Source organism: Cervus elaphus, chromosome 12 (genome assembly GCF_910594005.1).
Source record: "Cervus elaphus chromosome 12, mCerEla1.1, whole genome shotgun sequence".
NCBI classification, from domain to species: Eukaryota; Metazoa; Chordata; class Mammalia; order Artiodactyla; family Cervidae; genus Cervus; species Cervus elaphus.
In genome coordinates, this window is record NC_057826.1 from 94,253,382 (window position 1) to 94,263,669 (window position 10,288).

The 10,288-nt window shown below is 50.4% G+C and overlaps 1 protein-coding gene across 5 annotated transcripts in view; it reads left to right on the forward strand.

The window, feature by feature from the left end:
- HRH2 (histamine receptor H2) overlaps positions 1 to 8,925 on the forward strand; it is a 47,906-nt gene extending 38,981 nt beyond the window's left edge. For 3 of the 5 annotated variants that reach the window (XM_043920527.1, XM_043920526.1, XM_043920525.1), the window contains one exon: positions 6,241 to 8,925. In XM_043920527.1, coding sequence (XP_043776462.1) covers positions 6,241 to 6,433 — 193 coding nt within the window. In that variant the 3' untranslated portion in view covers positions 6,434 to 8,925. Of the gene's footprint in view, positions 1 to 60; positions 321 to 6,240 lie in introns of those variants that run through there. The other 2 variants (XR_006344069.1, XR_006344071.1) reach the window with 2 other exon arrangements.
- Positions 8,926 to 10,288: the final 1,363 nt, after the last annotated feature.

Here is a 10,288-nt window from a genome sequence, read left to right on the forward strand (position 1 = left end):
AGTTCTATGGGTGTCTTCTCTGTAAGGAAAATGAACACTGTTTTTGCAATGCTCCTGCAGGAAGCCTTTGCCCAGCTTGCTTCTGATGCTTGAAGGACAGAGAGAAAGCTCCACCTGTGGACTTAGTCTTGAGCGCCCACTACCCAGTCCTGGCCCTCCACCCTTCAAAGCAGACTCTGTGTTTACTTCCAGAAAATTATGAGATGCACTGAAAAAAAAAAAAAATCAGTTCTTTCATGAGCGAAGGCCGGAAGTTTGGTCATTTCAGCCAAATATTGGGTAATACTGGTTTGTGATAATAAACAGTTGAATGAAGATAACACTCATGCGAGTGGGCTCTGGTAACTTGGCATCTGGGAATTTCTGCTTCAAAGCTTATTTTAGGATAACCAGAAATTGGGTCTCCTTGGAGAAGAGGGTCACCTCTGATTTTCATAAAAGCGTAAGGCAAGGAGTCAGACACATGGTTTGCAGCTGGCTCCCAGGGTACTAGAGGGGCACTTCCCCTTTATAAGCTCCTCCACTTCCCTCTTCTCAAGAATGAGATAGGACTTCCCAGGGAGCCGGCTCCCGGGAGGTGGGTGAAACTGCCAGCCTGTTTCACCAGCTCTCCCAGGAGCTCGGGTGTGGGATGAGCAAGGGTCTGGGTTCAGGGGCCAGCCCAGCCTTCAGCACAGAGCCCCTCAATCACCAGTCCTTGCTGACCCTCACGGCAAAGCAGCTCACGGCTGTACCCATCACAGGACAGAGAAGAAGAGGGAGAGGAGAAGAATTTTCTAGAATTTCACAGCCTTTCCCTTCCCCATCCCTTCTCCTGGCTTCCACAGCCCTTGCCCTGGGATCATGCCTATTTCACAGATGAGAAGATGAGTTTCAGCAGAAGGTGGAATTGTCTGAGACCCAACAGCAGGGGAGTGAGGCAGCCTCAACCAGAATGCAGGACTCCAGCTTCCAAATGTCACATTTTGTCCCAGTCAGCCCAACACAGGGCTGGTGTTCAGCAGGGATTGGCTGAAATGCTGCCTCTCGGTCCTGAGGTCCCGGCTCAGGGTGCTCTTCTGGGCTAGTAGCGGTGGGAAGGTAGAAACAAGACCAGCACGAGACACCACACAGGCTACAGGCTGCCCCGCAGCCGGGAGAAGTCCTGGCTGCCCATCTGTGAAGTCGGAAAGTCAGAAGACAGGAGCAACAATGTCTAAACTGAGACTGACTGGGCCTTTCATTCATCAGTTCACACACACGATTGAACCCCTGCTATAAACTTGGACAGTGGGGTAGACGATGACAGATCCTACACCTGTCTGTAGTCTGGGAGAGAGACAGGTAAACCGATCGTTAGCCCAAGAAGGTTAGTGTCTCAGCAAAGGGGCTCTAGGAGGCAGGAGGGAATCAGTAACCTTGGGAGACCTCAGAGACAACTCCCCAGGGGAGGCTATGCCTGAGCAGAACCTTGAATGACTCCAAAGTGCACAGCAAGGAAGATAAAGGAATTTCAAACAACGGGGATGACATGTATAAAGGGGCAAGTATTTATAAGAAATAGCGGATTCTCATATGGGTATGGTGGTTCTGTGTGATAATTTGTACTATAAGAGGTAGAGGGTAATGGGAAAGGGCAATGACATTCATTGTCTGTAGTCCTTACAATAGTCCTGTGGGCTTGCTACTATTAGCATATTTCACAGATGAGGAAAGGAGGTTCTGAGCAGGCCAGAGGAAGGCTTCTCACTGAAACTGAGTCCTGACCCCTGGTGGCTGAACATATTATAGTGCCTTCGTGAGAAAAGATGGGGCTTCAAAGGACATTTCTTTAGGAATGCTATTAGGACACTTAAATGCCAGTAGCAGAAACCCAGTTCTGAGAGTCTGGGATTGGTGGTGGTTGGGGATTGGCTTAGAACTGAAGAGATCAAGGTCCAGCTTCAACCTGGACTCGGTCACTTAAATGTCATCATAAATTTGCCTTTCTCCAGCTTGCAACTAGTTTCATCCTAGGCTGCTTCATTTTCAGTTAAAGTTTCCCTGGGGTGCCGCCAGAAGCTCCAACTTACATCTTCCCACCTTAGTACCCACTCTTCATGCAAAATGTGCGCCTTTCCTCCTGTTCCAACAGAAAATTTTAAGCTTATGTTGCATTGGCTGGTTTGGGTCATATCTCTACCGCTATACCCAGACCTGGAGCCAAGGCAGTGAATAATAGGTAAATCTCACCTCACCCACATGGATAGGGTAAGTGAAGTTTGGATCCCAAAGAAGAATCCAGGTACCATTACCAAGAGAAGGGGAATTGATGAGGGGAAGGTAAAAATGAGATGTTTCCATAAGCCATTACTGAATGGCAGATACTCTATTATGGGCTCTCCTAAAACCCCATTAATGTCTTCTTCAAGTGTCAGGGGAAAAATGGGCCATGAAGGAATATTAACCCTACTAGGATCTCTAGACATGTGTAACATAAGAGAGTCTACAGAGGATGGGAATCCAACTTCTCTGGCATGGATGGCAAGCTAAGTAAAGGCGGAAGGGCTCCATACCACCAGACACTGTGAAGTTAAATATGCATGGTAACCATCTTTTATAAGAGGACAGAAATTCTATATGCTGAGGAGCAAACAGAAGGAGAAAAAAAGGCTGTTTAAACCAGGCAAAAAAAAGGAGGGGGGACAGGAAATTTTAGAAAAGATGGGACAAATATAAAACACAAAATCTCATTGAATAAATTAATCAAAATCCACCAGTAATCACAGGTAATATAAGTGGAATATGTTTATGCCAATTAAAAAAAATGAAGGGTGTTAGATATGATTTTTTAAATCCAAACAAATATTTTTACAAGAGATAGACTTAAGGAAACAAAAATGTAGAACGTATAAGGAAGGAGACATAAGATATACTAGGCAAATAGTAACCAAAAGAAATCTGGGTAGCTGTATTAATATCAAAGTGAACTGTAGGCAAAAAGGATTACTAAACATAAAGACGGTCACCACCTTTTGAAAAAAGATTCAGTTCACTAGAAGGAAAAGAATTCTAGACCTGTATATACCAAATAAACTCGCTTCAAAAGGTAAAATTGACAGAACTATAAAGAGAGATTAATCATTAACATGAACAATATTAAGAATGAAAGGGAGATACTATTATAGATTTTGCAAAGATTAAGAAAGAGAATAAGAACACTGTGATCAATTTTATGCCCAAACAAGGGAAAATTCAAATGCAGTGAACAAATTCCTAGCAAAACAGAATTTGCCAAAACTGACTTGGGAAGAAATAGAAAGTGTGAATGATCCTATAACCTTTAAAAATAAAGTGAATGAAACACGAGAAGTACTTGGTTTTGCTAAGGAGTTCTACCAAACACTCAAGGAACAGATCATTCCAGTGCTCCTCGGACTCTTCAGAGGAGAGAAAAGGGGAAATTCTCCTGTTCATTTAATAAGACCAGCAGAGTGTAAGATCATAAAAATGAGAAACAACTCAGATGTCCATCAAAAAGTGAACAGATAAATAAATCGGTGTATCTTCCCATAATGGAATACTTTCTGACAGTGAAAATGAACTGCAGGTCCATGTGTCAACACAGCTTAATCTCAAAAGTATAATGTTAAACAACAACTTAAAAAAAGGTAGTACATAAAAAAAAAAAACCCTAAAACATGATCCCATTTATATAAAAGTAAAATGCTGGCAGAGCAACACAATGTATTGTTTACCAATACATACATATTTGCTGAAACAAGTCAGAGGTTGGTAAATTCTGTTACTTAACCTGAGAGGTGGTTACACTGGTATGCATTTTAATATTCTTTAATATTTTAAGCCACACATATATGCTTTTTATATAATCTCTTTGATGTATTTTATTTAAAAATATTTAAGGACAGAATCCGGAGAAGGCAATGGCACCCCACTCCAGCACTCTTGCCTGGAAAATCCCATGGACGGAGGAGCCTGGTGGGCTGCAGTCCATGGGGTTGCTAAGAGTCGGACATGACTGAGTGACTTCACTTTCACTTTTCACTTTCCTGCATTGGAGAAGGAAATGGCAACCCATTCCAGTGTTCTTCCCTGGAGAGTCCCAGGGATGGGGGAGCCTGGTGGGCTGCTGTCTGTGGGGTCGCAGAGTCAGACACGACTGAGCGACTTCGCAGCAGCAGCAAGGACAGAATCGCCTATAGCAGATCTATCTGAGTAGAGGAGTTATTCGAGGTGTTTAGTGTCTTCCTTTTGTTAGTCTCTAGGTTCTTAATCTTTTACTATGAACGTATGATACTTCACAATCACATTATTTTAAGAGATTTTTAAGCCTTTTAGGAGAAGGGAGGTAATTTCGTAGCCTAGAGCTATCCTGTCTTCCATAATTTCACTAATCTCAGTAAAAGTCATTTTATCACAGTTCAGGCTCCGTCTGGAATGTTTAATCCAAGGTTAGATCCCTGCCTGCTTGGTCAAATATGTACCCTGCTGGCATGGAGAACTGGAGCCTCTGAAATGCCAGGGGTGTGACCTTGACGTCCAGGTGAGAGTGGGGCTGGCCAGACCCGTGGCGAGAGGCTGGGCCATGAGAGGCCTCCAGCATCAGCTGAGCCAGGACATGCCAGGCGCTGAGGGAGGCGTGGGTGTCGGCTGTGGCTGCTGGCTGTGTCCCTGTCCACAGTCTTATAGAGTCAGGCAGCCACATGTACAGCGCTGCTCTGAAGGCTGCAAGAAGAGCAATGATGCCCTTCTTTCTCTCTCTGGGGAAGGCAGTGAGTTTGATTCCTCTGGTGGCCAGAATCCCTTAAGAGATGATGGCTAGAGCTGAGGCCAGGCACGAGCTTCAGTAGGACATGCGGAGAGGACCTGATCTCAGGACCAAGTGAAGGCTAGCTCCCAGCTTGGCACTGGATGTGGAAAGCCACTGCTCCAGCAGCCTAGGCAGGGAAGCACGAAGCTAGGCAGCACCCACTGCCTTAGAGCTGAAGCCAGATTTTGTCCTGCCCTGGAGCTGCAGAGACCCAGGCAGAGTCTCCAGGGGCCACGGGTGGGCCAGGGTGGGCAGGACTTGCAGGGGCACCCCCAGAACCACAGCTGTTGGCAGATCCCCTTCCCTGCACACTCAGATCCCCCAGCCGTATTATGTGGCAGATAAGGTCTCCACGCCCCTGGCTGTTCCCACCAAAACAGATGGACAGGACTTTACACGATCGCCATAAATGGAAACGCAGTATCACTTGCGGAAAATGGAAGCACTTGTGCACACAGAAGCAATGACACGAGACAATGCCCCCCAAGTCTGTCCGGATTTCACTGCCTGATTAAAGCTCTGAGCCTGTGCTTGCTCCAGGTTATAAAGGGAGACCTGCATGCTGGGTGCTGAAAAACACACACCCCCCGCCCCATGTGGAGTCATCCCTCTTGACCTCAGAAGGCTTGAGATAAAAAAGATAAAGGAATTCTCACTCACTGAACATAGAAGAAGGAAAAGCAGGTCAGCCATCCACACTGCAGCACGCAATAGGCAAAGGTATTTTGTATACCGGGGTAGGAGGACAGCCTTTCAGAAAATGTACATCAAATACTCTGTTAAAACCTTTCCTCCCGAGTGTTTGGCTAGCTTTCCTTCCGGGACCTTCAATCAGCTTGACTCAGCAGATACTAACTGAGGACTTACTATGTACTGGCCACTCAGTAGGGGTTTGAAAGGCAAGCCCCGTGCCTTCAGGGACCACAGATTCTAGTGGAGAGGCAGACGTATTCACCGCCGGTTTTAATGCAAGGCTGAACAAGTCTTTATGTCTTCTCCCAGCCTTCCCCCCCACTCATGCAAAACAGGATGTAGGTGTTCAGGAATCATTTTATCCAGACACAGAAATAGCAAACATTCACTGGGTTCAAACTATGAGCCAGGCAATATATGGGATACTTGTAGACATATTTTATAACACTTAATCCTTTCAAGGATTGGAAAGGTGGTTATCTTTACCTCTGCTTAGAGGGGTAAGGTAACTTGACCAAGGGTACACAGCATGTTAGAAGCCGACTTGGGAGTTGAAAGCCAGTCTCCTGAATGTTCCTCCGTGTTGGAACCCCTGTTGACGTGGGTGGTCCCCCCGCTCCCTTCCCCCCAATCCTGTCCCATCTCACCCCACCCTCCCCAGGGCCCAGCTGAGAAGAAGCAAAGGCCAGAGGCCGGATCTGGCCCTCCGGCCTTGCCGTGGTGCTCTCCTCACCCCGCCTGTGCTTGTATCCCCCCAGGAATCCAGCAGGGTCCGGCACCGCGTGCTCCAGAAACCTTCTCAGCTGCTGCAAGAGGCTTTGGGCGCTCAGGTTCCTCCAGAGACGCGGGGGAGGCCCCTGGGAGGAGCAGCCAGGGGCGCCACCGTCAGAGGAGCCGCCAGCAACACCCGCCCAGGAATCGGTGAGGACGCTGCCCTCCGAGACTGTGTAGACCCGGCCCCATGATGCTGACGATAACTGCTCCCCATCACCAAGATTTGACCCATGGAGCCACCAATGACCCCAAAACCGTACAAACCACAGAGGACACGCCCCACCTTGAGCCCGGGGACTCCCAGAGCACACGGCGGGTGGGTGCTGGGGTCGTCTGGGCTGGGATGGAGCTGCCCTGCCATGCCCCGGGACTCCCCTGGGTCCGGGTCTGCCAAATCCCATGGGTTCAAAGCTCACGGTGGTGCTGGCCCTGGGTCACCAGCAGAGATGGTGGCACTTCTGAGGACCTGTGTGTGTGCAGAAACACGGGTGCCGTCTGGGCACCGAGGGCGGTGTTGCCATCCCAGCGCTCTGCGGGATGCAGGGAGGGAGGAGAAGGGAAAGCAAGGCCGTCAGTCTTTAATGAACACCTTCTGTGTGCCCGGTACTTCCCCTGCGTCGGCTCATGGCGTCCTTAGTAGCGCGGCTGGGATCGCTGATGCCCCTTTACGGGGTGGAGACAGGCTCAGAGAAGCGTGGGGCCGCTCAGCTAGAAGGTGCGTCTCGCACAGGACACTTAAGAATCGCGGTGGAAGGAGGGAACAAACAGCAGGATGATGGGTGGAAATCCAGGCCTCCAGCCCACGCTCTTCGACGGGACCCTGCCGGTCTCTGCGGAGAGGCCTCGGCACTTGCCTGACTCAGCCGACGCTCCTGCAAGCGAGGCTCAGGTCCGGAGCCCGGGGGGCGCCCTTCATGCTGCAGTTCTGACCCTCTCTGGTGCTTTCCATCTAGGAGTGGCGTGGGGGAAACGTGAGGGGCGACCGACCGGGAGGGCCAGGTTGGGGGGACCGGGAGGGGGACCCAACAGGCCCGAGGCAGGGCGTTGATCCCGGCGCGCCCTCTGCTGGAGGCGGGGTTCCCGCGGCGGCCTCCCGCTTGGAGCAGCTCCTTACTCTTCCCCCAGGGGGGGTACCGCTCCCCTTTCCTACTTTCAGGGTTGTTGAAGAGACCCAAGGAGGCGGGGGAGATGAGGATGCCCATGGGCTCCCCGCATGACCACTGCCCCTCCCTGAGCCCCCTCTTCCCCTGGTTGCAAGACCCCCTCCTGGCGTCCCCTCCCCGCCCACTCACGCCTTTTCAGTCCCCCTGCCCAGCCTTCCATGTGGCCATTGCCTTTGCCTCTCACTGCTCTCCTCACTCTCTGTGGCCTCATCGGCACCCCGAAGCTACCAGGAGGCTTCCCTGGAAGATTCCTCACAGATGTGTACCTTCCAGGTTCCTGCTGGAAGCTCTCGCTGTTTCTCAGCCTCACCTGGAGCATGTCCGCCTCTGCACCCTGACCTTTGCCCTGCAGCTGCTCCTCCCCAGGGGTCCCCCTCCCCAGATAGAAACCCTACCATTGGCTTCAAAGGTCCGTCTTGGCCCCGCCCTTCTCCTGGCTCCTGGCGGCTCCATGCTCTGGATGGACTTCGCTCCCACGTGTCTCCACCTGGTTCTCTCCACCTGCCCTGCCCTCCCTTGGTCCCGCTGCCTTCCCCTCCATCAGGAAAACGGGAAAGCTTCCCGGATTCCCCCTGGCCTGCCCCTCCCCATCCACTCTCTGTCCTGCAGCCAGAGTGGGCTGTGCAAAACAAAATGCAACCGCGCCCAGAAAACCAGCCGGCAGGTCCTGCGTGGTGGGCCCTGCTGTGCCCTCCAGCCTCCTCCTTCCCCCCGCCACCCTCTCTTCTACCTCTTCATCCCAGCCCCACCAGCCTTCTCCTTTGGGTTTATTTATCTCACTGCTCCTTCCAGCTGCGCCACACACAGAGCTGTTTCCATCACTTGAAAAGCTGCTCTTGTCCTTTCAGCCACGGGTGAAACATCCCTGTGATGTTTGATGAAATATCACTTTTCAGGGAGTCTTCCGGAGTCTTCCTTGACTGTCCCTATCGGGTCTGGCCTCCCACCCGCACCCCTGGAACTGTCCTCGGAAGCCATAGGCAGGCCTGTCATGCCTGCGTGGTCCCCTGACCCTTGTCTGCCAGTGAGTCCTGCCTGGTTCTATTGACCATTGTGTGTCTAGCTCCTCGGAGACTGTTTGGCCCACGTAGTGGGAGCTTTAAGCAATTTATCTGCCAATACACCTGAAGGCACGATTTGCCCCAGTGTTCCCCAGAGATGCTCAATCTGGTGGCTCGATTCCTCTGGAAATCTCAGAATCCCTCTCTTGGAAGTTTTCCCAGGAATCTGAGACAGGTGGGTCTCTGTCATAGCCCAGGTAGATGGGGCATAAGACCGGTCTGGCTGATCACAGACCCAGCTGGTCAGGGCTGACGTCAGGGTGCCTACGTGCCAACTGCCACTGCAGATCTTTCTCTGAGCTGCCCCACCCTCCTGGAGACCTCCCGCATCCTCTGCTGGCTGCAGAAGTGGGGCGTGTGCTGCCCAGAGGAGAAGCCTCTGCACTGGGCCCCCAAATCCACATTTTGTGTTATCATGATGTTCCAATAAAGCTGTCAAAACAGATGCTGCCTTGCGGTTTTATTTTTTAACTTCCTGGTGAGGAAATACTCACCAAACTCCATCATACAGTGTGTCTTGATTTAGAAAAAGAATTATGATAAAATGTTGGGGTGGAAGCCAGCTGAGAAATTGCCTTGAAGGGTAAAAGAGTCCTCAGGAAAGGAGGTCTTATCTTGAAACATCATGTTGGAAATGAAGGAGAGGCTGGTCAGAAGTTCAGATCTTCATCTGACTCATCTGGTGAGCCAGGTACATGGTACGCACTCAATCAGTGTTTGTGGAGGGAAATATTTCTGAAATTGTCAGATTCAGCCATGCCTTTGTTAGGTCAGAGAGAGAGACATCTTTAAAATGGAAAACTTGTCAATCAAAGAAGTCTTCTGCAGTGGAGAGTAAGTGAAGTGCAAGTGAAAAACCAGGTCAAGGATTCTATGCAAGGAATGATTCCCAAAGGCACTCATGAAAGGGCTTGGAAATGGGAAGGAGGGAGAGCTGACCAGAGTCCAAGTCACTGTTGGAAAAGCAGTGTCAGCAGTGAGTAGTGATCCCTAGGGTGGAAGGAGGAGGCTGTGGAATCCTGAACCTCGGGGACATTGCAGAAAGACACACCAAGACACACCTTGATGAATTCCCACAGGAAGCAGAGAAGAAATCGTTTGAGTCATCACAATCAAAGCTTACAGGAGCTGATCTGCCTGAAATGGATTTTCATATATTTCAGAGCAGAGAAGACAAAGTGTGTTAAGGGGTCCTTGGGGAAGATGAAAGTAGCAGACCGAGGCAGTCACTAGATAATGTCAAACAGTTCTATGTAGGCGGTGTAAAAAGTGTGAGGAAGTGTCTGCTGAAGGAAAACTGTGTGTGCTGAATACTGGAGCACTTTATAGATGCCCAGCCAGGGCCAGAAGCCTGGGGACCACAATTTCCAGAATCTCATTCCAACAGGTTCAGATTCCACCAATGGGAAGTGGGGGAGAAGCAAAACCACTGTTGCTAAGTAGGCCAAGGAGGGAGGGACAGGAGGAGGGGAAGGAGGTGCTGGGAGGCTTGAACACGGCTGTGGGTCATGGAGCAGAGCGGTTCCAGATGGAGTTGCATCCAGGAACATTGCCTCATCCTCTGAGCAGTGGGAAGGCTTCGAAAGGCCTGCATCGAGAGGGGACTGATGAGGTCTGTGTTACAAAAGAGATCTTTGAGAGTCCAGCTTGGGAAAGGGGTGAAGGCAGGGTGAGCAAGGGCAGCCCCACTTTGGGGGTGGGGAGAGGAGGGGTCGACAGTCACATCAGATCTACTCCAGACCATAGAGCAGACTTCAGGCTCCAGGCCAGGTACCTGAAGGAATCAGACCCTTCCCACCCTCCAGAGC